Raw genomic sequence first — 27,798 nt, forward strand, 5'->3', positions numbered from 1 at the left:
GGAACTCCAGACCCAGAATAATCAGATTAAATGAAAACTAATATACGGTCCTGAAATTCATCCCATGCTGCTCTAAACTTAGAGCAGCTGGGTAATTTAGCCTACAGGTTTCTGCCTCATGCCCAGCAGTTCACACTGAATTGTTTAGCCAAACTTAATCTACTGGGAAGGAAAAAAGCTCTTTCCTTTAATATGTGCTAAAGCAAAGCCAGCTTCTAAAGGCAGCTCGGAGCGGGGGAGGCACGCTGATACACAGATTTTCTGTGGGGTCCCACAGACCGTAGTTTGGCTGCTTTAAAACAACCACAAGATGTAAAGGATGGAGGAACCAGAGCTCTGTGTGGAGCACGGAGCTGTCAGTGCAGGTAGCACGGGGCTGCCCCTGTGCAACGTGCTGGTGCTCAGCGTTACCTTGTGCCACTAATCCCGGCAGAGAGCTCAGCTGTCCTCCAGAGTGACCTTTCCTACGTTTGGACGCAGAGTTTCAAACTATAAATCCACCACTGAAGGTTTTCCAGCTGTCTGAAATTCCTGCGGGAGGCGAGGTGCAGGTTTTCATCTCACCTCCAGAAGACAGCTCTCCTGGAGGGCCTGGAGACAGGAGAGGATCTTTAACAACGTGAGAGCTCTCACAGCTTTATAGTCAATGGATCCTGAGCCAAAGCCTCACGTGGCAGTAACACAACCAAAGAGCTCGTTTCCTTTGGGGATCCCGAACAGCCTGATCCCACATCCCCCTCCTTTGGACACTTTCAGCTCACGCTCAAGGCCCCACTGCTGGATTTTCCCAACTTACACAAGGAATGATTTGTCTGCTGGGGTGGTGGAGGCCCAAATGTGCCAGGATGGGACAGGCAGCACAGCAGCTGCAGCCTCATCACCACCGGCTCTGTTGGGACCTCAAGATGGAACAGGAGGGAAGAATGAGATAACTGCAGATCACAGGATGGGCCCGGAGAGCACAGTGAACCCAACAGATCTGTCAGGGCAGCTGGGAACTGCCGTGTTTTATTGTCCATGAGGTGGTGGTCCCCTGCTCATCCCCAGCAGCAACCAAGGGCTCAGAGTTATCTCTCAGATGGATTTACAGTGTGCTGATGTGGGAATGCCACAAAGCTTTATGTCCAACGCATAGCTCAGGGAATGAAAAAACCTCTCCAAGAAAGCTTCCAGTCCACAGATAACACAATGTGGTTCCGATTTCCTAAGCCCCTCAAAATAATTGTTCCTTTTCTTTCAAAAAGTTCTGTCCAAGGGAAACGTTTCTAATTTAATCCCCTGCATGCACCTTCCTCGCTGCCTTTGAATGTATATTATCTTCCAGGCGGCGCTCCGGCGTGGAGCGAGAATTTTAGATTTCAGAAAAAAAAAAAGGAAAAAAAAAAGAATAAAAAACCTTTAAACAGCACAATGCACAGCAAACAGGAATGTAAATGATGGTCTGGGTTCCATTATCCTTGACCCAGAGGTTGGAAACCAAAAGAAATTAATTAAAGCAGGGGGGAGGGGAGGTACCCCGCGTGCTGCCGGCCGCAGTGCAGAGCTGCCACGTCCCTGCACCCTCACACTGTCCTTCACCGGGATGGACAGACTCTGCTCATGCAGCTTGTTTGCATTAGGGTCAGCACGCAGGGGAAGCAGCCAGCAGGGCTGGGGTAGCATGGAGGGCTTTTGGACGAAGGGTAAATCAAGAGGCTTTGCGTGGAACGAATGAGGAGGGAGTGCTGATGGCTGCAGCCATGCCGAGGGATCCCCAATAAGCCGGGGATAGACACAGGGCAGGTTTGATGCTGGCGCAGCCATCGTGGGCTCCCGGTGTCCTCACCTCCCCAGAACACTGCCATGAACCCAGCAGCCGTGGGCTGCCTGAGACCCCCAAGATGGGATGGGCTTCAGCCATTTCCTGAGCGTGCAGCCCCAGCCGTGTGAGAGCTGGGAAAACCAAAAGTGAAATGCTTCAAATAACACCTGGCAGGGAGGTAGTGCAGGCAGCTCCTGTGCTTGCACACGTCACAGGGATGCTCCACAAGAGGCTCTGCTGTACTGGCAGTTCCCGGGCAAAAAGCTTTTTAGACACTAAACTACAACAGACACTGATGGATGCAAAACATCCTCCATCCCATCACCCTGACCTCAGCAAATGCAGTGCACATCACTGCTCCCAGCCCCGTGGCTGTGCTGGGAGGGGCAATGCTGGGGGTGACACACAGCATCTCAGCACTCACCCATCTTTCTGCACAGTTCTCCCTATTGTCTGCAAAGGAAGATGAACCGTGGCAAATATTTAGGAAAACACAACTGAGTCGTAAACATTATTTAGAGTTTGGAAAGTGCTGCACACTGCTCTAAGCACTGAGCAACCTTCTGTGCAACTCTGCAGTCACAACCCCGACCAGTGCCAGCTGCGAGGGACTGCTGGGTGGGGTGGGACGTGCTCCCTTGGTGACACAGGCATGAGGTGTCCTCACAGCCTCACCATTTCAGACACTGTTGGTGCTGGGCACGTCCGGGCACAAACCACAAGTCACTGCTTCAATATTTAACAGGAAAAAAGTGAAGGTGAGTGAGGCTCCCTGTGCTCCTGTCTTCAAACCCTTTCCAGATACACGAGCTGGGTGATGCCTGCTCAGTACACGTGGTCCGAAAGCAGGTAGAAATGCGTGAGCCTGCAGACACAACCTGTGCAGTCACCGCCATGCCCTGTGCAGGGGTGTGTGACAGCTCTGTCTGCAGGTTTCTTTGGTCATGTTTTTCCTTCCAGACTGCACTTGGCCATGACGCTGAGCTTCTTGTGCCGGGACAGACTGGTCCGAACCAGATGAGCTCAGGGACAAAGCCTCCATCTGTCCACACGTGGCCTTCGTGTTGGCCATACGAGCACCGACTTCTTTCAGTGCCACGCTCATCCCTTCGCCCGTGGCTCGTGCTGTCCTGAGCCGGGTGGCTGAAAGCATCTTTGTGTGCTGGCATCTCCCGGGGGGACCGAGGCCACAACCCCGACCCGCAGGCGCAGGCACAACACGGATGGGCCCCGAGCATCGCCAGCGCCCAGAGCGAGAGAAAGAGCCCGTTATGAAGCCCAGGGCTAAGCAAACAGGAAAAGCAGCCCAGCACGGCCGCGCTGCCAGGCCGGGGCCTGCTCAAACAAAACCCGTTTGAGCGCGGCGGTGCTGGCGGCAGACTCGGTGACTCCAGCTGCCTCCTAAAAGCGGGCCCTGTCTCGCAGCCAGCCTGGGCCCGGCCGGGCGCTGCGGGTTGGGGGCTGCACAGGGCCGTGCTTGTCCGGGGGCAGAGCCGCTGACTCACGGAGCCCACACAGCACGGAGCTATTTCGGGTTTCTCAGCAGACCTGTGGTTTTTCTGCAGGCAATCCCGAGGCTGGAGGTTTTTATGCGTTACGCACGGCGCTTTGAACATTTTTTTTTTTTTCCCCTTCGAGAAGAAATGTCTGCAGCAAGATGTGCTAACAAGAAAGTAATTATTGCCACGACCCGTCGCTTCCAGAAGCTGTCCGTGCTATGCTTGTTACCATCCTCCCCCCATGTCCCCGGTGTGGGCTCACCGTGCTGCACCCACATGGTCAGACCACACAAACCAGGAGGAGGGCAGGCTCAGGGGCAAGGAATGGGGGAATGCAGGATCACCCCACCCATCCCACACAGGGTTCCCCCAGCCCAGGGACAGTTCCCTCTGTGCTGCTGGATCTGCAGCTCCAGATGCAGATCTCTGCCCTGCGATGAGATGGTGCCGAGCAGGACCTTCCCAGGGTGATGCTGAAGGTGGCACAAGGACAGGAATATATGGAAGAAAGCAGCTTTAATGGCTCAGTGAACTGGCTGAGGCTGGTGCAAGCCCTGTGCCAACAGCACATGAGGAGACTGCAATGGGATGGTTTGAAATGGGACGGGACTGAGATAGGATACTTTCAAATGGGATGGGAATGAACATGGTTTAGGATGGGACAGGAATGGGATGGGACAGGGCAGGATGAGGTGGATGTGGTGGTGGAGCAGTGCCCCATGCCAGCCCAGTGCCTCCTCTGAGTGAGGCACATTGTAAAGGGAACTGCTCCTCCCGCTGCTTCACTGTCTACATTCACACTGAAATCCCCGTCAGTGCTAGAAGTGTCTTAAAATGCACAGATTTACATCTGTGTGAGGCTTGAGTGTGGCCCTGAGAGCTTTTTGTAAAGTAGACACCACCGAGAAAGGGGAGGGAGGCTTTACTTTTACCTAACCTTTCCCCCTCAAAGTGCATTTGATAATTTTTGTCCATTTTGGGTCTGTCTGGCAATAAAGTGAAATTCCAGCATCAGCAGAACTATTAAAATCCACTTCACAAATGCTTGTTGCAAATCTGACATGTGCCAAATTGGACATATTAACTTGACTTAGTATTTGTTCACCTTTTTCCCAACTCTAGAGCTGATGATTTTCTAATGGAGCAGCCTGACAAAAGAAATCAATCATCCACCAAGGCCATGAGGAGAAAGACAAACAGAAAGGGAGAGAAAGATGAGAAAAACCAGACCACAGCAGCAGGTGGACAGGTTGGCTGGAGACCTCCTATAAAATATGTGTAAACACGGATATGTAAAAAAAATACAGAGATAGGGAAGAAGTGTGATTTATAAGGGAGCTGACGGCTCTCCCAGCTGGTCACTCTGGCCCTGTCTCACTCCCCTCCATCAGTCCTGCACGGGGTACGGCCAATTCCTGTCTTCATAAAACTTCCTCAGGCCCCGGAGGTTGACAGGGGGGAAGTAGGGGCCGATCCTCTTCCGAATCCACCACTTGCCCTCTGCAGCGTGCGCTCCTCCAGGCCGGCTGAATTTGTACTTGAAATGTTCCCCTCGGATCCACCTGCAGGGAAACAAAGCACAGGGTGGTAGGAGGGGCAGGGCACCCATGCCAGTGCAGTGGTGATGGATTGGAACTGCATTTACGTAGCTTCCCTGCCACCACCACCACCTTGGCTCCCTGGATTGCAATTTGGGGATGATGCACGGGAAAGGAAAGCCTTCGCACACCACCACCTTGCGCACAGTCCAGCATCACACTACGCCCCACACGCCTCTCTACGACCAATTTGAAAGAATAATAATAATAGTCAAACACCAGTACCACTTCATTCACTTTCCTGAAAGCACCTATCAAGTATTTCTGCTGGGACACCTGCAGGTACACACGTTCCCCCACGTCCCTCTGCCCCAGCGAACGCCTGCTCCCTTTGCTCCACCGCTTATTAGCAGGGCTCTGAGCGCATCTGTTTTCTGGCCGCCCTGGGAGTTGACAGAAAAGGAGATTTTAAAGCAGTGCAGAAAGAAGCATTCATCAGCCTCGCAAAACACGTTTGGAGGCTAACCATGCTGCTTGGTGCGGGAGCCGCGTCCCGCTTGATGTAGGGCATGCTGACAAGGGAAGGAGTAACACCCCAGTCCTTCAGCATCGGGGTCCCTGTTTGCAGAGTGCATCGCCGCATTCACTGGATAAGTTCATAAAATAACCCACAATATAAAAATGTCAAAGTCATGTCAGTGCTCATTTAAACCTGCTTTGCTTCACTACTAAAATACAAACCCTGCTACTGAGCGGGGCACCGTGCTCATGCAGCTGCTCACTCCCGGACTGCACCTCGGGACTCCATAAAGTCAGCTCCTGCTGCTGAAATAATTAGGGACGACTCCTGTACATTGGCCATTAGTGCTCACCTGCATAACACACTCACATGGGAAGCAGGAGAGATCGCAGCCGGCGGATAAAACTGCAGCCCAATTAAAAGGTCTGCCGTAATCACGTCTTGACATCTCCATTTAAGCCTTGATTGGCACCCAGATGAGCAATACAGAAATGATTCTGCTAACAAAACACATTAGCATGCAGCTGTTCACCACTTGCTGCTGACGGACTGTCCCTGGCTGTGCCGAAAGCAGAGCAAACACCTCCGAGTTTCACCCTCCTCCAAACAAAAAGGAGTGACCCAAAGAAGCCCAGAGCACAGAGATAGCACTCACCTAACAACTTATGGGGGCTAGGTGATAAGGGATGAGGGGGGTGGAGATGTGCCCCATGGTACCTGTGGGTCAGGGAGCCTGCCCTCTCTGTTACTGCCATGGCTGTTTTTACATCCTTTTCTGAGGCTGCTAAAAGTCAAATGGAGACTGAAGTGTTACTCCCACAGTGTTTGCTTCTCAGGAGCACAAAATTTCCTGTTAATAATTAGAGCAGGAAGGTTTATGCAGGTTCAGGTAGCCTGAATGCTCCTGTCTGGGACAGACAGGAGGTTTAACAGCTGTGATGTTTGGTTGCTTGCTTGAATTCACAAAACACATCTACCATCCCAAAACCTTCATTCTACCATCACTGGCTGCCTAGAGAGGGGCAAAAGCAGCTGCTCTAATCCTGAGCTATTAACATCGTCCCAGGAAGCAAACCACTCAGACAGCTCCTCTCAGAAACCTGGCAAATAGCATCAAATGGTGGCAACCATGTTCCCTTTTTTATTGCTGGAAGATTGGGGGCTTTGAGTGCCCTGGGCAGAGCTTGGACACCCCAGGACTGCTTGGACACCAGAGCACCTTCCCCTACACCAAGGTCCACCCAAGACCCTTCTGGAATGAAAATCTCCTTGCCCCTCCTAAATGGCCTTGCCTGCCCAAATTAAACAATATCTATCATCTTATTTGGTATGATTTTTCCCATATGTTCTTTGTCTATTAAAATGTTTGCTATCAAAGGGATCGGCATGTAAAACTAGAACCGTGTGAGCATTAAAGCAACCACACACAACTGAAGCTGCATTTTTGTGGCAGAACGTTTGCCTTTCTATCTGAGCATGTTTCCAGCCCTTCTGTTCAGAGTCCAAACAAACCTGAGAGGTCCCTGTGAGCCCCCAGCCTGGCACTGAACAGCCCCACCACGTCCCACCTGTGTCAGGATGCACGGTGCTGCTCACAGCCTCTGAAAGCTGAAGAACTGCAGCAGAAATACCTCTGAGTACAAAACACCAGGACAGAAAGGCAGAGCATCTCGTCCTCCCTGTGCCTTCCTGGGGCTAGGGGGAAACACAGAAAGCTCGTAACCATCGTGAGTCTTGCCTCCTGAGGCTCGCTGATGTAAAAGCTGTAGCATTTAATACTCACTGGAGCCCCTCATTTCAGGGCTCATAGAGTTTACAAGCTACCCCACTATTTATAAGCTACCTGGGTGCCTCATTTTCAGAGTTACAGTTTGCAATTTCAATCCTCCATCTTTGCTATGTAGGGAGCAAGAATACCACAGACCCACCAGGCCAGGGCTCGTAGTTTGTAAGCATCACCTGGGGACTTGCACAACTGCAACCCATACAAGCTCCATGCACTCAGGATGAGGAGCTGTGAGGGCTGCAGCTTGCCTTACAAAAAATGTTGGGTTTTTTTGCAACTTCAGGGCTCATGCAAAGACCTCTGGGGAAGTGTAAGGGATCCAAAGGTTCCCGGGGCTTCTCTGAGTGTAGGACAGTGCCAGCATGCAGAACCTTGATGCTCGAGGGAAACACCGTCAAGATGGTCATCAAGATGGTCGTGAGGAAGCTGCTTAAGTTTATCTTTGTTGAAAGGAGACTGATGCCCTCTGCTCATACCAGAGGGATGAGCAATGCTTGTGTTTCAGAGGCAGTTGGGAAGGTCAGGGAGGCCATTCCTTGCTGCAAGCACTTTCCCAGGATTTACTGAGTGAACACAACTGGAGCTCTCTCTGACCTGCTGGGAGGCAGTGGCTGCAGCCACTGCTGGGGGACCATGTGGAGAAGGCATCCAGCTGAGCCCAAGTGAGGTCCAATAGGAGACACCAGAGCAAAATGTTCCCTTGAGAGGCACGATACAGCCAGAATAAAGCACACCAGACACTCCTCCTCCAGGAGACAAAAAACCCACTCTGCTATGACGACAACAGCAGTGGGATGCAAGACAAGGGACAAGAGCATCCCATTGCCAGCTCTGCTGCAGAAGTGAAACAGCCACACGTGTCCCTGTGCCATTGCCTCCTGGGTGAGCATGTGCCCTCCACTGCTGCCCACACCGGGCAGGGCTGCAGCCCTGGGGAGGGCAGAGAGGCTAAAAATACTTTGCATTATTTTTTAAATCAACATATTCATCCCAGCAGATGCCCGGTAGCAGCTGCACCGTAGCACTTTTAAGATTCGATCATATATCAGCCTATTATGACATCTTCCAACTGTACGTGTTAAAAATTAGCAGCAATATTGGAGTTGTTGCGAGGGAGGGCTAAATCTCCCAGACAGCTGTAATTAGTTCCAGAGGGTGCAGCTGTCTCCCTGCAACAGCTGAGGGGTTCGAGGGAAAAAACCAGAGCTGGTGTTTTCTGTTAGAATTAATGGCCTGACAGGGCAAGCCGGGGCGGGAGAGGGAAGAAAGAAACCAAACCACGAGGCGTCCTTTCGATGTGTTGGGTTTTTTTATCTCAAGGTCCCCCACTCCATTGTAAATCAGAGAGCAAGTGGCAGTGGAAAGTACAAATTCATTAAAGCAGCAGAGCCTCCATCATTGGCTCTCCTGCTTGCTCTAGCCCCACGAGCAGCAGTGATCATAAATTCAACTCAGCCCACGAAGCGCTTGCAGTGTAAGGGCAGTTTTATGGGTTGTTTTTCCATGTCGCTGACTTCCCTTTCTCTGAGGTTCTTGAGAGCTCTGGCCCTTGAGCTGGAGCATCTCATCCTCATAACTCTTGGGAGAGGGCAGAATGTCTTGTTGTGCCTCCGTCTGACAAGTGATGCTGGGAAATGCTTTGGTGGCCATGGGTTAACGGTTGGATTTGATGATCTTAGAGGTCTCTTCCAACCTTAATGTTCCTATGACTCTCTTCTATGATTGTCAGAGGCTTTTTGTCCACTTACAGCAGAGCAAACCTGGTGGGAAAGGAAGGTGGGTATCCACCAGGCTTAGGCACTGCTTGGATTCCCCTGGGCATGGGCAGAGCCAGCATGCGGTCTCTGGTGCAGGGGATGAATCAGACCCGTCCCCACCATGGGGACAGCTCTTTTAATATTGTCCCCATGTAAAGAGAGCTGCAATAAAACCCACTGAGAAAACCAAAAGAACACACTGGGACTTTGTCACCCCTGAGAACTGCATCACTTTCCAGGACAGGTCTCACTGCTGGTGAATGACTCTTCAGTGGGAGACACAAAAAACGTTTTACTTCTCTGTGCAGAAGTCACCTACGCTGCATACTTTCCCTTAATCCTCTATTTCCTGCCTTCCTTCAGCATCACTCTCATTAGTTACAGGATAATTGTTGCCCCTGTTGGGTTGGGCTTCTGTTTGTTTGTCCTACTTAAAAAAACAAAACAACATTTTTTGGTCTTTTACCTTAAAAAAGCACCACGAATCCCATAGTGTTCCTAAAACCAACCTGGCCACACCAGGACTGAGCCCAGAGCCTTCCTCCTCCCACGCCATCCTCTCCCCAAGGCTTTGGCGAGGTCTCTTTTCCAGCACCCAAGGGAGCAGCTGCTGGTTTGCATACATTTCTGATTCACTTCTGTGCTCATCAGGGCTGTAAATAGATATTTTAGGGCCGGGCCCTTCCTAGTCAGGTAGCATCAAACTGGAAGCACCGTCACCATAAATAACACCGCTGCAACAAATCCAGGGCTTCGGCCGCACGCTGGGGCTCTTCCAACAGAGCGTGACTATAATTGGAATAAAAGTCCTTAAGTGAACATGATTTAATATCAGAGACACTGAACACTTCAGGTCAAAAAGAAAATCGATATATTTTTTTCTCCCTCTGTGGGCAAAGCCTCGTTTTTGTTTTCTTTCGTTGTTGCAGGCTGTTTCCATGACGGTGTGTTAAACACTTATTAATTTCTCAGCCAAAGCCCCACCATTCAGATTTATGACGGCGGGTGTTTTATGAACTATCCGCTGCACAATAATATTTTGTAAATCTACATTCCACAAACATCACTTTGCTTGAAGTAAAGCTTCACACTCAGCTAGGCCGGGTGCTCAACAATGCCCTCATTTTTAATCAGTCACCTGTTTCTCATTTTAAGTTTATCACACTTGAAAAAATACTATAATTTCTAGAGTTGTAAAGAAACCTACAAACTTTGGTCTCAGAAATTTCATTTCGAAGGCATTAACTCATTTTGAAAGTCCCTTGGCTATTTAAGGTGTAGAGTTTCCATTAACAGAATAAACTCCATGGAGTATGGAGCGTAATGTTCTTATGGAAAACAGTCCCTTCCCCTAATTATTTAGTCTAGCAGGGAATGAAAATAATTAAGTCTCAAAATTCCCCTTAGAGTGGAGGGGGGACTGGGAGGGAAGCGGCAGCTACTGAAGGGAGCAGAGCAGTGACGGCCGGAGGTGGGCAGAAGCAGCATTAAGTGACAGCCCCATGCCACCCAGGGCAGCTTTGGACACTGCCACAGCTCAAGAGCTATGGAGTTCTCCCTTCTTCCCAAGTGTTACCATCAAGGCTCAAATTTAAGTTGCTGCTCGCGACTCAAATGAAATTACACCACCAGAAAGGCAATTAGTGGCTGCTGGCACTGAGGTTCTGTGCATCCAGTGCTCATCTCAGTATTGCTAAGGAGCTGAAATTAAAAAATGATTGAATGGCTTGGGCTGGGAGGGTCCTTAAGGATCACAGACTGGATGCCTTGCTTAAAGAATCACAGAATGATTTGAGTTGGAAGAGACCTCTGAAGGCTGTCTGATCCCACTCCCTGCACTGAGCAGGGACACCCACAGCTCCATCAGTGCTCACAGTCCTGTCCACCTGAACGCGGGTGTCTGCAGGGACGGGGCACTGCCAGCTCTCTGGGCACCCCGTGCCATTCCTCATCACCTTTAGTGTAAAGAACTTCTTATATCCAGTTTAAATCTCCCCTGTTTTAGTTTGAGACCATTTCCTGTTGTCCTATCATAACAGACCCTGCTAAGGAGGTTGTCCCCCCTCTCCTACTGTTCTCACACCACAGTGTCCCTTGTGATGGATGGGGGGTGCAGGATGGACCCCACTTCAGTGTGCCTAAAATCCAGTGGGGAAATGGCATTTCTGAAACGCAGGAAGAAAGCCCCAGCAAGGCAGAGGAGAGAGCAGAACGAATGTGGGAGCAGAAGGGGCTGCCAGAACTGCTGCGAGAGTGCCAGCCACAAATGCCAGAAGTGTAAACTCAGCAGAATTGGGATGGGGCATAAAAAACTTCAAAAAAAAAAAAAGAAAATAAAAGAAAAAAAAAGAAAAAGATCAGCTTCCATATGCAGGGCAACTGCTAGCAGCAAACAATAATGGAAGGAGCATCAATACCAACCAGTGACTAACTCTCGTCCCCAGACCTCCCCATTGCTCCTGGGTACAATGTGGGGATGCAAATGCAGGTACTGGGGTCAGCCCATTCAAACCAGAAACGTGAGCAGCAAACTGGGACCTGGGGTTAAGTGGTCTGCTGGACCCCAGTTGGGTCAAAAGGAGCATTTGTAAATTGTTATTTTTATTTTAAGCCAGCCAAAAATACACTAGGCCTGTGAAAAACTTTTAAAGCAAAATTAATGCCAGAGCAAAGGCAGCTGATACATAAAACCAGCACTGGATCCTGATCTTTTCCTACTACAAAGTAGCTGCTAAGGAGTGAAAACAGAGTCTGAGCGTAGGTTAGAGCAAGGTACTGCATGAATCAAAGCCCTGTTTGCTGAGATATAGAGCACTGTGTGCAGCACACAGCATCATGCTGCTCTGCCATCCCTGACCTGATTGTGCCCCTCGTACTCTGGGCAGTCACTATCCTACAGATGCTAACAAAGATAAAGATTTTACCTTGTTTTCATTTTAAATTCCTGAAAATACAATTTCCTCACCTGTCACAGAACGCAGTAAAAATTTGTATGTTTTTAATATATTTTTTAACACCACTGATGCCAGAACATACAAAAGAGGCACAGCCCATCGTGGTAAAGCCCTGAAAAATGCAATGCACATCTGAGTTGTGAGCTGCTGCACTGTTTGCAGTTCCAGCCACGGTGAGGAGCAGGAGCAGCACCGCTGGCACTGGGCAATAAACAACTCTGGGATTACAGAGTGCTTCTGACCCCACTGAGCCCTGCTCACCACCAGCTGCCAGCAGCTGGTACCCACGTCTGGCTGCAGCACCAGGGGACACCCACCTCCATCTGGGGGCTCTGACACAGGGCCAGCACCACGCAGGCCTGCAGCAGCTCCTCCAGCACTTCATACCCCGCCATGGTCCCCCAGATGCTCCCCAAAAGAGCTGTCCTGAGGGTTCTGGTGCAGCCCTCTCCCAGCCAAGCAGAGCTAAAATCCCACCGTAAACAGTATTAAAGCTGTACCCAGCCATGACAAGGGACATGCTGGTGTCTCTCAGCAGGTCTTTCAGAGCAGTAGTTAACACAGGCTCCCCAAGAAATCACCTGGGCTGCAGCCAGGGTGTAATTATTTGTATGCATAACCTGCTGCCTATGCAGCCCAAGGAGCTGTGGCACAAGCCTACAGCAAACCTGGACAATACACCAAGACTCGTGCCGAGAAAACGGGCCCTGGAAAGAGAATCCACCAAAATCCCAAATAAATGCTTTTATAGCAGTCCTGGCTCCTATCCTTGGGGGAAAGGTGTCACCATCAGCCTGCAAGCACTGCTCTGATGCGGCACTGGTGCTGCATGAGACCACACATGGGAACCTCAGAAATGTGGTTATGAGAAATACTCAAATACAATGGTGGGACACTCGCTGGTGTCCCAAGCTGTGTATCTGTTGGCTGTGGGGTTTTTTGTATTCAATACGTACATTCTCAACATACACTGAATGGCATATCCAAAAAGGTGAAAAGATTCTTAATATCTAACCTAGGAAAGCAGTCTCCCCACAGAAGATTTGGGGGACACACTGCGTTAAATCTGAAAAGCACAGCTCTGTTTCAAAAGGAAGCTTACTTCACACGGTGCTGGGAACCTTAGTCCCTGTTTGTAATCCATCTTGAGTGCCTCAAATGGAAAACATTAGCAAGAGCATAATATTACTTGAGTTGATCCAAAATTCCCTTAAAATATTTTTTCAGCTAAAAATAACTTTATCAACAAAATAGACACTTTTGTGAAAAATTCCCTTTTGTAGAAAGCCTTGGGGTTTTCATCTGTGCTCTGCACTATGCTGATGTTTGCTTTGTCACTGAAAATGCAAACAATTCCAAGACAAGTGTCAACAAAAAACAATTATTTTTGCAGGACTGTTTCGTCTTTGAAGTATCCCAATAGGCTGCTGGAAATGGTACTTTTGATCTGACCTTGCAAAGTGATTGTGGCAAAAAATCTGAAGCTGTGGGGCAGGAAACCAACGCGGTAAGCAGGATCCACATCCAAGAGAAGCAGTGCAGGGTGCTGGGAAGGGGCCAGCCCCAGATCCCCTGTCCCCATCACAGTGCTGAGCACCAGATCTCTGTGGGGACCCGTTATTAAAATTGCCCTATTAAATACCACCTGTGTGGCACCACATACAAAGGGCAATCGACCAACAGGGATGGAGACTCAACCACCTCCCTGGGCAAGCCTGTTCCAACGCCCAACTGCTGAACTGGAGAAGAAATTTCTCTTGATATCCAACCTGAAATGCCTCAGCAGAACTTGAGGCCATCACCTCTCATCCTATCCTACTGGGAGATCAACCCCTACCTTGCTACAACCTCCTTTCTGCTACGAATGCTAATGCTGAATGCACAGTCCATGTACTCTCTACCAAGAAGCTTGCCACAAGTGCTTACCGTGGGGGATCTTTGCCTGCAAATGGATTTGTTGCCATCAGGGACAAGGCCGCCTCCTCCTGGGCCAGCAGCTTCCCTGCTAGGTGGATGATCCACTCATTTTGCTCATAGGTCTGGGAGAAAGAGGAGGAAATATAGATGTTAGACACCTCTGAGCTCTAATTACAATTAAACATATCTGTGTGATCTCTGGGCAGGAAGCACAGTCGATGAGATTGCAAAGGAGAGATTTGCTGGTGCTGCACCATCAGACCATGCAGGCTTCAAAACCTTGAGGCTGAGACCCACTGAGAATCCACTTGAAAATATGTTGCTTTCCCTGCTGCATTATCCGACAAATAGCAGAAGAAAGTGAATTCTCCATTCCTGGATTCTCAGCCACCTGGCTACCTCCAACATGTGTGCCATGCCCTGTATCCTGCAGCCACTGAAACCAAATAAATCAGCCCCAGAATGCCACTGCCCCCATTCAGCTGCTGATTCTGATGCCGTATTTGCCTCCCTCCATGAATGAATGCATCTCACCCCCTGCAGGGATTCTTGGTGAGGCTCTATAAAAAGCATTTCCGCTTCTGGTGACTTTCAGTGCCTTATACTCATTTTTTCCCCCTTTTTTAATGTGCACCTAACTGGATTTTTTAATGCAAGCAGTAGGGGACACTGTGGGAAAGCTAAACTCAGCATTTGTACCTGCAAGACTGTGACTAATGCAGAACATCAATGCAAAGCTACTCTGCAGATCTTTTATGATGGCAGAGTTTGTTATTTCCGTTGCTATGGGAACCAGGGGAGAGAAAGGAGATGTAAAGCCCCAAATTCTGCTGGGAAGCTCCATCATGCAGCAGTGCTACCTCGCAGGGTTCCTGACCTGTGCTCATCACGAGTTAGGGGAAAGCCTCAGATGTTTCAGCCAGCAGCTCTGTAGAAACTTTCCCAGCAGTGCTGCCTGATGTGTAAGGAACCTGCGGGTGGGAAACCAGAGCTGCACGGAGGACCCCAATTCTTCAGAGCAAATGCAAGGGGCTCGGTGTGGTGGAATGGGCTCCTCGGTTTGCCCGGTCTCCAAACTGTTAATTAGCGGCTCCATGCGCACGAGAGTTGGACTTCTGGTTTGTAAAGTGTTTTTCTTGTAAAATTTACAGCATGTCTGGCCCCAGCAAGGTCTGCGGTGAGAAATTTCCACCCGGCGCGGTTCCCCCCCCCCCACACTCCCCCAGCACCAAGGGCTGGATACAGCACGATGCTGGGAGCAGTGGGAGCGGGGCCGTGCTCAGTCTGCACTGCTTAACTCATTACCCTGTAAAGCGATACGGTGGCGAAGGGGGGAAGAAAGAGCCCAGGTGATTTGGGCTCCATCCAGGGCAGCATGGTGGAGGTGACAGTTCCTCTCTGCGGCTCTGCTGTGAGCAGACCCTGCGTGCTGAGCTGCTACACCTATCTGTGACATTTAGGATGGGAGAGACTCACCTGGCACTGAGAAGAGTCACAGCTTGAAGCATTAAGTACAAGAAGCCAGGAGGTGTGCATGGCAGGTTCATCTTTTGATTCTGGATCTTTGTAATCCTACAGCATCGCTGGCATTTCAGGTGGAAAAGCTGAGGGGAAAGCACACCCCCAGGCAGCTCCCTGCTGCTGCTGGGACAGGACCACTGACACTGGGACCAGCATACAACACCACCATCAACCCAAGGAAAAGGCAAGAGAAGAGCAGCTCCCTGAACCAGGCTTTAGGCATAACACATTACTGGGCCTGGGTTTGCTCCTCGTCCCCATCTGCGCATCGCTGCAGTCTCCCCACCACCACACAGCAATGCTGCACCACATTTGGCTGTAACCATTTCTACTCTCCAACTTCTCAGTTTATATTCTCCAGCTCCTCCATTTTTACATTTTACCTGTGTATAAATACAGAATTCTCACCTTGAAGGCATACATCTGCACACAGATGCACTTAATAACTCTACAGGATTTTAAGCCCAATCAGCACTACTGCAGCAGCAGCAGCAAAATAAATCTGCAGAGATAATGTAGAAGAGAACACAATAATCACAGAAAATACATAAAAAAACCCACACAGCACTACAGGGAACACGTTCCCAACTGAAATAATAATAGTAAGAACCCTTTTCCTCCAGGTTTAATTGGTCATTTAATGGAAAAGGACTGTGGATTAGTGTGGCATTTTATTGAATCTCAGTCCTGGCACAGGCGCACGGGAGGAGGTAACTCTGAGATGCACATGTGGAAACAGCTGGAAACTTGGCACTGGAGCCCTGCATTATGATTTTGCATGGTTGGGAGTTCTGCATGTTCTCACATTGGGTGGATGGTGGGGGAGTTTGCATTTCTGTGCTGTTGTAAGGGGCATTTCTGGCACCACAGCCTACTCACACTGGGGATGCAAAGCAGTGACTCTACCACTGGAGATGTTTTCACCCAGCACTCCCATTTCTGCTTACACTGATGTTTAGGAGTGATCTCACAGTCACTATTTGGAGACATTGAGCTATCAGCTGGAGGAATGAACCATATCCCACAGAAAGAACAGCATAATCAGCACAGGGCTTTGCTTTCCTAGAACTCCATCTCAACGCTGCTGCCATCCTGTTACCGAACGGCTTAACCAAGGAAGGCTGAAGGCTCTGCCATACAGTTCCATCACTCCCCATCACCCCATCCCTTTTTTCCTAGGAGTTCCCCAGAGAGGCAACCCATTCCTCCATGGTACTGTTCTCAATCGTATCATTTCAGTGGGCAGTTCCTCCAATCCCACCAAGAGCCATCCCACAGCCCCCTGTAGAGGAGGTGCTCAGGGAAGTGTCCCTGGAGGAAGGCAACCGACACCGGTTAAGCAAAGAAAATACAATTCCTACATTCTACACATGGACCAAACCACCTAAATGTGGCAATGGAAAATGGAAGTGAATCGAGGTCTGTGTTTTTAGGAGGGGAAAGAAAGGAAATGTAAAAGGCTGTGCCTAGTGCACTGCATATGAGGTTTAGGTTTTACTGTACTGCACACACCTCCTCCTGCACGTTGATGCCATGCAGCATTTTCCTGTAAGTACCTCCTGGCTGGATGACCCAGGTAACAGAGGCTAGAATACAATATTTTATAAAAATATTCATCTCTCTCCTCTCCATGTAGGGTTTCTTTTTCTCAGCTTGCCCAGCGTGTGTGATAAGGTGAAGCCTCCTCTCCCAGCTCCCCTGTCCCACACCAAGGTCTGTCCTGCTGCTCATATTTCTGTTTTCTCTTCGGGAGTCAGCTGAGTTGCACCCATAAACTTGCCCATCACATCTGGCAAGCACACCTTTCTCCTAGGTGCTCCAGAATTGCTGTCATTTTGTAGGTAGTACATGCCAGTTTAGAAGGGTTTTTACGACACAGTGATGTGCAATCTGAACAGCACACCGGGATCCTGTGCCCTGTACTCAATTAACATGAGGTATCACAATTCCCAATTCGCTTCTTCACAAACACATGAAACAAAGTGATCTGAATTTTAGCTGCATCCTTTGTGCACAGACTGTCCTGACACTCGGATGCTTTTGGAGTCACTTCAAGGTATAATGCAACAAAACACCGAGCTTTAGAAAACAATATTGAGATGGCGTTATTTTCTGACTGGTTATTATCTGGTGAGCAGCACGAGCCAGATGCAGACCCCACTATGGAGAGCTTACCCAAACTAAACAGAATAAATACCCTTCATGCCACAGGAAGGAGAGAAGAAACTTTTCCTTTGCTTTTTCATTATTCAGAGTACTGAAGGCTTTCCACTGCTGCATCTTGTTCTACAAACAAGGTGCTTTTGCCAAGCCCGAGACATCCTGCTACCAGGAAAAGTGACCAACTTGAAGCTCCTGAACTATGAGCATATTTTGTTTTCTGGTTGTTACTTCTGACTGATGCTGAACCCAGTGCAGGCTGCTGAAGCTCTGCCCACAACACTTCCCACACCAGTGGCACAGCACAGCTCCATCCAGGGTTGTGGTAGTGGGGCCCCTACAAGCACACACCCTAAGTGGTAAGTTACATTATCACAGGAGCATTGCCACCAGCTGGAGGACAGACAAAGCTTTAACAATCTCTTTCCAGCAATTTTGGGATCTTTGCTTTAAAACAACTGGGAGCAGATTCTGCCATCACACTATCTTCTTGTTGGAAACTTTTTTTCTTAATGCTTAACCGGAATTTTCCTGAGATTAAATCAAATTCTGCCACTCAGCCCATTATATATCCACTCAGAAGACAGATGGTTGTTTTCCACTTTGTGGTAGGCTCTTCCACACCCCAAACCTGCTCTGCTGCCTTCCCTCCTGCTCCCAGCACATGCAGAGCTGTTCTCACGGTCGCTGTAGGTCCCTCTGTTGCACGCATGCCAGTTGCCTGCATCCTTCCTAAGTTAGGATGCTTGGCTTAGGAAGGGTCCTTCACTTCTATATGCTCCTGTCCAGACCTGCAGCACCACTGAGGGCTTTCAGACCTCTTCCTCCATTGTAAATGGCGTATTATATTTAGGTAATATAATTAGTATCACAAGTATTCCTTCCTGGAAATCAGGATAATCAAGGCACTATGGTAATTAGCAGCCAACTGCTAATTGCAGCACAGAGCGGGGCAGCGTTGGCTCTCCCTGGCTCCCCCATAGTGGGCTCCACAGCACATCCTGCAGCTACAGCCAAGGTGGGAGCTGTGCAGGAGGACGGCATCGTATGTCAAGCAGTGATGAGGTGCAAAGAGGAACCTGTCAGGAGCAGCACAAAAGGATGGTAAATATCTTCCCCCAAACTCCCTGGGCTTTCCTGCAGCCTGTCAGAGCGGGATATGGCAGGCCCTTAAGTGACTGCCTCCAGCACCAACCCCATTATGGAGGCAAACAGCAGGGTGAAAAAATCCAGAACTTCTAAAAACAAATTAAACCTAATCCAGAGGCTGAAGGAACTTGGTTTTATGGACTCCATAAACTACTGTATGAGCTTTGCGGAACTCGCACGACTCCACAAACTTCTGCTGGGCTTTTGGCTTCTGATTCCTCATCCTTCCCACCGTGTTGCCAGCCTCGGTCCGAGCAGTGAGCAAAGGGGCAGCCAGCAGAGTCCTGGGCTGCATCAGCAGAGGGGTGGCAGTGGGGCAGGGAGGGGACTGTCCCCCCACTCTGCTCCGCTCTCATGAGGCCCCACCTGGTGTACTGAGTCCAGTCCTGGGGCCCCCAGCACAAAGAGTTGTGGAGCTGATGGAGGGGGACCAGAGGAGGGCGTGAGGATGCTCAGAGGCTGCAGGGCCTCTCCTGTTGGAGCAGGCAGAGAGCTGGGGGGTGTTCAGCCTGGAAGCTCCAGGGAGACCTCACTGCAGCTTTCCAGTACTTGAAGGGAGCTTATAAACAGGAAGAGAGTGACTTTTTACACAGGCAGATAGCGACAGGACAAGGGTACATGGCTTTAAACTATAAGAGGGGAGATTTAGGTCAGATATGAGGGGAAAATTCTTTAGCAGACTGCAGTGGGAGGCCATGTGAACACCCATGTCTTGCTACGGAAAAGATATGCAGCCTCATGGCAACCTCAAGGCAGGAGGGGACAGCACACTGGGGTGATACACACCTCCTGTGCACGAGCACTAATTACTGCTAATCAGCCAGTGTGGACAGACAGCTTCCCACGCGCACGCTCCACCAGCCCCCAGGCTGACAGGGGCACTTCAGGGAACCTCTCAGTGCATTACAAAAATAATCATAAAGATGCAAATGACGCTGTGTTATTTCCTCTTCCTGCTCGTCCCCAGGCTGCCCCATACATCACTGTCACTCAGCACACAGCTGCTGCCTGCCGACAGACAGGGCCAGTGTGTGGCAATGTCTCTCAGCACCGGCACAGCAGTGCTTGCCATGATGCTGCAGTATCAGTGCCTTGTGCTCATTTGGTTTCCTCAGGCCCTGGGCATCTTTATCTGGTGGGGGGCACCCAGCTCACGGCACAGGGTGGGGCTGGGGGGGCTGTGAGGTCCCTTCCAACCCAACCATGCTGTGATTCCATGCTGGAGGCCTCCTGAAAAGCAGGAGGCTTTAAACCAACAGCTCCAACTTCTGTACCCTCGTTTAGTGCTGAGCAATGCTGCTGGCCAGAGCTTTAACCTTTGCTGTCGTCTTGCTGAGGGATAAGCATACCTAATGCAGATTAAATGAAATTCCAGCACACAAAAAACTAGCAGGGTAAATATAAAACCACAGCCAAAGAGCGATGGTTATGTCATCACCAAGGAATCTAAAAGGCTCCTAAATGAAAATACCACAAAGAAAAAACTGATGTTTGGGGCAGGGGGAGAGAGAGAGAGAGAGGAAGAACGTGAGGAGAGGTCATGAGAACAAAGGGAGAGATGGGGCTGCCCACACTGCTGCTGTGAGCAGCAGTAATGTCCGCTCTACGTTCTCCTGGCCATGCCATTTTGCAAAAAAGGCTACAGGATGTTAAAGAATTAATTTACAATAATCCCCCTCTCCTCTTCCTTAATGGAGAGACATCACCTGTCTGCAGGGATGCCACGTCCCAGTGGTGAGCAGTGGCCGCCCACTGTGCCACCACTCCAGGGACAGGCACACCCTCCATCTCTTTAACTCTTATTATTGCCGAGAAACAATTAAAAAGCCTCACATAAAATTTCCAAGTTTCATTACACCAGCAGCAGACATCCTTTAGGAATACCATTTTTTTTTTTTAAACATAATTAACTTAGCTGAGGCTTCAAATATCCACCCCCTCTGCCCCAAGCACATTGTAAATTCACATGGATTGCTTTCCCTGGTCCAGGGGACGCATGTACCTGGAAGGCCGCGAACCACATCAGCCAGTCCAGGCGGTAGTGGTAGGGTGAGATGAAGCATGGCTGTCTCCACAGGTCCCCAGGCTTGCACTTGAAGTCGAACTCTTGCCAGACAGCAGTGGGGTCATTGGGGTCTAGGCTGGATGTTCCCTGAAGGATGACCTCGGTTCTCTCCTTGGTGATGCTACAGGACACAACATCAGGTCTGTTACTTGTCTCAAGTCAAGGGCAGATGTAGCACTTAGGGACACTGTTTAGTGAGCATGGTGGTGATGTGTTGGGGTTGAACTCGGTGATCTTAGAGATCTTTTCCAGTCCTAATGGTTCTCTGATTCTATGACCTTCACTCTCTTCTTGGCCAACTTCTCTCTTCGGCACAGAATCACAGAATGGTTTGAGCTGGAAAGGACCTCTGAAGGCTGTCTGGTCCCACTCTGTGCATTGAGCAGGGACACCCACAGCTCCACCAGTGCCCACAGCCCTGTTCACCTGAACATGGGTGTCTGCAGGGATGGGGCACCGACAACTCTCTGGGCACCCTGTGCCATTCCTTACCTCCCTTAGCATGAAGAACTTCTTCCTTATATCCAGTCTAAATCTTCTCTCATTTAGTTTGAGACTATTTCCCCTCGTCCTGTCACAACAGACCCTTGTTGTGGCTCTCCATCTCTCCACCAGGCTCTACAACCCACTGTGGTCACAAGAGAGGTTTCACGGAGCTATTGCTCAGCAAGAGGAGGAGGTACTGTGTGAACGGCTGCAAATCAGGCCAAGGAAAGCAGAAAAAAACAATGCCCCCCAAACCTAGTAGACATTTTGAAACTGTGTTAAAAAGCACCCAACCTTATGGCAGGTCAACTGCTGGGTTTGACTGACTTACAGACTTACTGACTGACTTACTTGACTTACTCATAGCACGGTGGTAAAGCAGTGCAGATGGCAAACTGTCCAGGCCATGCAATAAAAACCAACCACGATGTGAAAACACGACCGTTGAGTTTCCAATGACCTGACAGTGATGCTCACCTACACTGATTTCCCTCACAAAAGCATAACAGCGCAACTCTCCCTTATCCAAGCTGTGCAGCTCCTGATGCCCTTTGCCTTTGGTCCTTCAGCCCTAAAATTGAAACTCTGGAAACACACAGGCACTGCCTTCTCCTCCAAAGGCTTCCAGTGATAGATGCTTACAGCCCACAGAATGCTGCGCATCTCAGCTTATAATTGTTACCTCCATTTAATAGATTTCTGGATTCTCCAGCCAAGTTCCATATTATACGCTGGGCTGAGTTATGAGCTGTGGCCAGCTGCCCAATGGTTAGAAACACACTGTAAATCAGGGACACCAAATTACTAATAAAAGTATGTTCCTACTGTGTGATTCAAAATATGTCAAGTTTCACATAATCGTATATTCATTATAAGCTGCAATCCTCTTTTTATTGGTTTACATAGGGTGGAATTACAAACATATTACAGCAGCATTTCATCACATGCTCTTTAGGTTCTGGTAACTGCTGAAGCAGAAACCATAGACTGAAGAAGAAAAAGAACAACAACCCAAAGAAAACAATCTCCTGTAGCTTCACCGCTCCAGCCTTCAAAGAGGTTCAGGGGTTATTTCTCCCTTTCTCAAAAAGTGGAGAAACATCAGTGTTTTCCATAACATTTTTATGTTGTTATATTTCATTACGTTTCTCTCTTCTTTTTTTCCTTCCTAAGCTTATTTTCCTGCAATGTCTGCTGTTCAAAATATTGGAGAAAACCACCTATCCCTGTGATGTGCTGCAGGTGTGCTCTGCATCTCCACTGCTCACAGTGTGTGCTGCTCGTCCCACCCTAATGCTCACATAAAAGCCCGATTACTGCTGCCCCTCCTGTAGGGCCTGCCTGCAGCCCACCAACCCAGAGCACCTGGGGAAGGAAGGCAGCAGCACAGCCAAACACGAGGTCTGTGCAGAGAACTGGCCCTGTTGTCACCTCTGTGGTGGCACATAAACCACTCTGCTCATTCTGCCTTGGTGCCACGTGCTTTGCCTTGTCTTCTCCAGCTGCAAGCTTTCCAGGGCAAGGTTGCCTAACCCTTTTGGCTAGTCCTCCATAAGCATGAGGTGTTTCTCAGCATTTTCACAGGTATTTTGGTCAAGGAGAGGCTGAGGGACAGCACTTACCACAGACTGTGAGTTGCCTAACCCTGCTGACCTGCGCCCCAAAAGCCCAGACTCGGGTTACTAATGCAGATGAAGGTGCTTCCCTTGTCCAGCCCCACCTTGCAGTCCTCAGTGGGATTTCCTGAGCTGACAGCAGCAGCCAGACTGCTGGGCCTGTCCTCTCCATCTGTCTTTCTGTCTTGCTCTTTTTTTTTTTTTTCTGAGCCCATTTATACTTTCGTCTCCACAGTTTCCTGTAGCAATGAATTCCCCAAGTCACTCGTTGGAAAAAGCACTTCCTTTTGTTGGCCTTAAATCTGCTACCCAACAGCTTATGTGAATATTTACATGAGGGACAGCGAACATGCGCAGGGGAAGAGAAGTTCACCATAAATAAAGTGGGCTGGTGATGGTGAGGAGTATCCACTGGATGAACTCTCCTATGGATATTTTCATCCTGCTATTTCATTTGCTCCATCAGTATAATGAGCTCACTAAAAGTAGCTCAAAGAAAACAAATTTTAATTCAGTGGGAAAGAAACCTGCTCGTTCTTCTCTTTCACTCTCATAAACAGATATTCCAAGTCTACGGCTACTGGAAAGATTTCTGTTTGGATTTAAGGCTATTGGACCACACTTCATGCTGCTGACAGTGGAGAGCTGTACAACCCTGCTGGAAAGGAGCTCTATGGAACAGGACCTGGGAGTCCTGGTGGCCAGCAGGTGACTGTGAGCCAGCAGTGTACCCTGCTGGCCAAGAAGGCCAATGGGACCCTGGGGGATGTTGCACAGTGAGGCCAGCAGGTGAGGGAGGTGCTCCTCCCCTCTTCCCTGCCCTGGGGAGGCCACATCTGGGGCACTGCACCCAGTGTTGGGCTCCCCAGTCACAGGCAGACAGGGAACTGCGGGAGAGCGCCCAGTGGAGGGTGCAGAGATGGTGTGGGGGCCTGGAGCACCTCCTGATGGGGAAAGGCTGAGAGCCCCAGGGCTGTGCACCTGGGGAAGAGAGGGCTGAGAGGGATCTCATCAATGCCTATCAAGATGAGGATTGGGCTTATAAGCAGGGACATGATTGGGCATGGTGGGGATGAGTCGACAGTTGGACTTCATCTTAGAGATCTTTTCATAATGATTCTATTCAATATCTTAAGGGTGGGAGTCAAGGGGATGAGACCAGGCTCTTTTTGGTGGTGCCCAGCTACAGGACAAGGGACAAGTGGCACAAACTGGAATGAGGAAAGTTCCAAGAGAAGTCTCTTAACTGTGAGAGTAGCAGAGACCTGCAACAATCTGCCCAGGGAGGCGGTAACGTTTCCTCCTCTGGAGATGTTCAAAACCCACTTGGACATGTTCCTGTGCAGCCTGCTCCAGGGAACCTGCTTTAGGGGGCAGTTGGACTGGATCATCTCCAGAGGTCCCCTCCAATCCCTACGGTTCTGTGATTAAAACTCAGTACCTTCCGAAAGCTCCGTAGGTGTTGACTATCCTGAGGGGGTTGAAGGAGGTGTTCATGACCTGCCTGGAGCTGAGCAGGTTGATGACGACAGGCACGCTGAGGTAGGCGATCAGGAGCCCTAAGGAGATGTTCACCACCCTGCGGATGTGGCAGCCTGGGGAGACACGAGAGCAGAGCAGAGGGATGTGAGTGCTGCCCACAGCCAGCTCTGCCCCGCAGCCAGGAGCAAACAGGCAGTGCTGCTGCCAGCTGCTATCGCTGAGGAGATCTGTCTTTCTCTAAATAGTCTGAGAAAGGGCTAAAAAGAAAAATGTCTAAAATGTGAGATTAATCATTGCCTCGGCACAGGGGAAAGAATGCAGCTGGCACCCGCACCTTGCTCAGCATCCCCTCCTGGGCTGCATCCAGCTCCCACCACCCAGGCTAGTTTCTGCTTTTTCCTCTCTGTCCTCACCCAGACCCCACTCCACACTACCCGTTATCATCAGTGCATGAGCTGCACTCTGTTGGCAGTGCCTTGGTGTTCAGTTTGCAGGAACAGCACGAGGCTGCGCTGCATTCACGTGGCATTTGGAGCTGGGGAGAAACCTGCTGCAATCGGACAAATAAGCAGTGGTGACCTCTCAAGGGCTCCTATGTTTATAGTCGTTTTTAATTTGTTTAACATTAACAGCCAGCGGATCAGATTCAAAGCAATAGCATGCAGCTTTCCCCTTATCTCTGCAGGAGAGGGATGTTTATTTGAACCCCTCTCAGAAGCTATTAATAATTGTTTAGTCTGAGAACATTGCTGGAGCAGCGCTGGATTTGGGAAGGAGCTCACTGAAATGTGCCCCCCCCTCACTCTGCACCACTGCGGGGTGCTCTGGCAGCATTCTGCCTCTTCAATGAACTCTGTAGCTGCAAGCAAGGTGCAGGCTGAGCCCCAGAGCACCACATGATCCCATAACTGTGACCCAGCTCCACGAGTCAGTTCACAGAATGGTGCCCTTCTTTGTCACCGTGCCCATGGGGTGACAGCAATGTCGTCACAGAAGGAAAAGGGTTTACTACGGGAGAACACAGAGAGGATGGAGCAAGATTTGGGGAAGGCCATGAGCCAGCAGGGCCTGGATGAACAGACAGGAACCGAGCACTAGTGGTGGGAATTGGAGCTCCCAGTGGGAAGTACGCACACGAGGATGTGGCCAGATCCTGTTAAACCAGGTCACAAGTGGGACACCCTCCTGTCTTCTGCTCTTGTGACCCAGGGGTGAGAGCTCCTCTAAGCCTCTTGCCACACAGCCCATCGGTGCCAGCCCCTGCTTTGTTAGCAGAAAAGTAAGCAGAAATCCAAATTCACACAAGATCTTACCCCTATTACTTTAAAATTCCCCCTCCCCCTTTAAAAAAAGAAAAAAAAAGTAAAAATCCAGCACAGGGACACATCTACAACCTAATCCTAGCAAAATATGCAATATAGGACACAGAACACTTAACGAAGCTGGAGGCCTTGCCTCTGGCCAATAAGCTGCATTTCTTGGTAGAGGAGAAAGGACTAGAGACAGATGCTTTGTCTTGTTGACATTTTTCACTCTTCTGACAGATGTTTAGTATATTTAGAAATGAGCATCTGTGATTGTTGTTGATATTACAGGCAATTTGTTGCTTGTAAGTGGTTTACAAAAACACTATAAATACAACCGTACATCTGTTACACAGCCCCATGTAAAATAGCCCAGTGCTGCTCGTGCATCTCCTGGAGCCAGGCTGTTTAAAAACTCCCTCCAGAGGGAAGCATCAGCCACAAGAATCCCTGTTGTTACACTACAAACCCCTCATATTTGCTTTCCCGTGTTCCTGGTATGAATGGGAATTTGCCTCCACTTTAGTTTTGGGGAATCTGGGATGCTTCTGGGGAATTCCCTCCCCATGGCCATGGCCAGGAGCAGCTGCTCTGCTCTCCTTCTCCAAGCAGGATGTCGAGCTCTCTTTTCAGTTAGTGGAGGAGCTGCTGGCCCCATAGCAGATCAATAATCAGTGCTGCTCTTCCTGGAAGTCCAGCCCCATGCTCAGTTACTTATGCTCTGATGCCCGTGGGCTCTAGAGGCAGAAGCAAGCACAAGAGCTGCTTCAACATCCAACTTTTTAGACAAAATCCTCGCCCCAAACTGCACTAGGTATTTCATCTTTGATTTAAATAGTCAAAATAAAATAATGTAAAATAGACCACAAGCAAAATGGTGCAATTCTGCACTGCTTATTTCAAGTTGGAGTCTGATGCTGGCTGGTTGAGCACAAAGCCAGGATCCTAGCTGCACTCCCTGCACAGGCAGCGCTGTACCTGCACCGGGACATGCCCTCTAGTGGCACCGATGTGGCAGAGGTCTACAAACCAGCTGCTAGCTTTGCACACATCTGTCAGGACCGCAGTGTTCAGACACCACTCACATCCCACAGAGAACCACACAGGGGGGCAACATTTTCTCCCTCATGTTTGCTCCAGAAGGAGAGGACAGAAATCTTTCGAGATAAACACACCTCTTTGCTGCTTTTCTCCCCCCAGAAGAACTCACCGAGCCCTGGGGGAGGCTGCTGGCTGCTGCCCTGCAGCTGCAGCACACGCTCCTTCACCCCCCCGTGCCTGGGGCTGAACAGGAAAGCCAGGCTGCGGTCATCGAAGCAGGCGATGCTGGGCACAATGGTCAGCCAGTTGAGGAAGCTCAGGTTCCCACTGATGATCAGCAGCACCTAAAGCAGGAAGAAAGAAGCAAAAAGTGCTGAAGGGTTTGGAGGATACTTCACTGCTCCCACCTCTTTGGGGATTTGCTGAACGGAACTTGCTTTGGGAACCCTTGGATTGGCTCTGGTCCTGCATCCAACCTGGTCTGAGCAGCCCTAAACACACAGCAGCACCCCAAGCTCTGCTCTGCGCTGAGCTGGTGCTCCTCTGCCAGAGGAACCCAAGTGCAAGTGTACTGCAGTGGGAAAGCAGTGCATCAAGTCCCCTGCCCATTGCACAGCTTTGGGACAGCTGACTCAGACAGCTCTCACCATGCCATGCCCCAGCATTAGGGAGAAAGCAGAACTCCTCTTGCTCCCAACCCCACACAGCGACAAGGGCTCATTCATCATCCTGATGATGTCTATATCCACGAAATCAACGTTTCTGAAACCCTTCAAGAGGAAATATGGGAACTCGTAATTAAAGAGCAGCTTTAAATATAGAACCATGCTTTTTCTTTTTTTTTTTTAAGAGGCATTTTTAATTTTAGCTTTTATTGCCCATTTATGAGAATGTTCTTCATGTGTAAGGAGTAGAAAGTGGAAAAATCTGCGAGCCTTTGGAGGAGTCTCCGTAAATATTTGTGTTCATCGGAAAAAAAGACCTTTTGTAGGCACGCATTGCTTTTTTCTTGCTATTACAATGACTTGAAAAACAGAAGGAACCTTCTTGCACCCCAGTTGTCCAGCAAGTCCTAATGAGCACACAGCAGTTGTGTTTAGGCACAGTGCATCTGGCCTCGGCCATGAATCACATCTTCGAAGCATATGGCTTCGTTTTGCAGCTTTCCCTCAGCTGCATGATGTCACTTCTTTGCCATTTCC

General features: G+C 49.6%; 1 protein-coding gene across 2 annotated transcripts in view; it reads right to left on the reverse strand.

Annotated features, from left to right (window-relative positions):
- Positions 1–2,841: 2,841 nt before the first annotated feature.
- Positions 2,842–27,798, reverse strand: part of LMF1 (lipase maturation factor 1) — a 160,568-nt gene continuing 135,611 nt past the window's right edge. For both annotated transcript variants that reach the window (XM_065732776.1, XM_065732775.1), the window contains 5 exons: positions 26,766–26,940; positions 24,211–24,364; positions 20,605–20,788; positions 13,782–13,894; positions 2,842–4,862 (listed from right to left, as the gene is read on the reverse strand). In XM_065732776.1, the coding sequence (XP_065588848.1) occupies positions 4,688–4,862; positions 13,782–13,894; positions 20,605–20,788; positions 24,211–24,364; positions 26,766–26,940 (801 nt within the window). In that variant the 3' untranslated portion in view covers positions 2,842–4,687. The remainder of the gene's footprint in view (positions 4,863–13,781; positions 13,895–20,604; positions 20,789–24,210; positions 24,365–26,765; positions 26,941–27,798) is intronic.

The sequence above is a fragment of the Cyrtonyx montezumae genome, unplaced genomic scaffold, assembly GCF_038088225.1.
Source record: "Cyrtonyx montezumae isolate F1298 unplaced genomic scaffold, pur_monq_1.0 scaffold_16, whole genome shotgun sequence".
Lineage (NCBI taxonomy): Eukaryota > Metazoa > Chordata > Aves > Galliformes > Odontophoridae > Cyrtonyx > Cyrtonyx montezumae.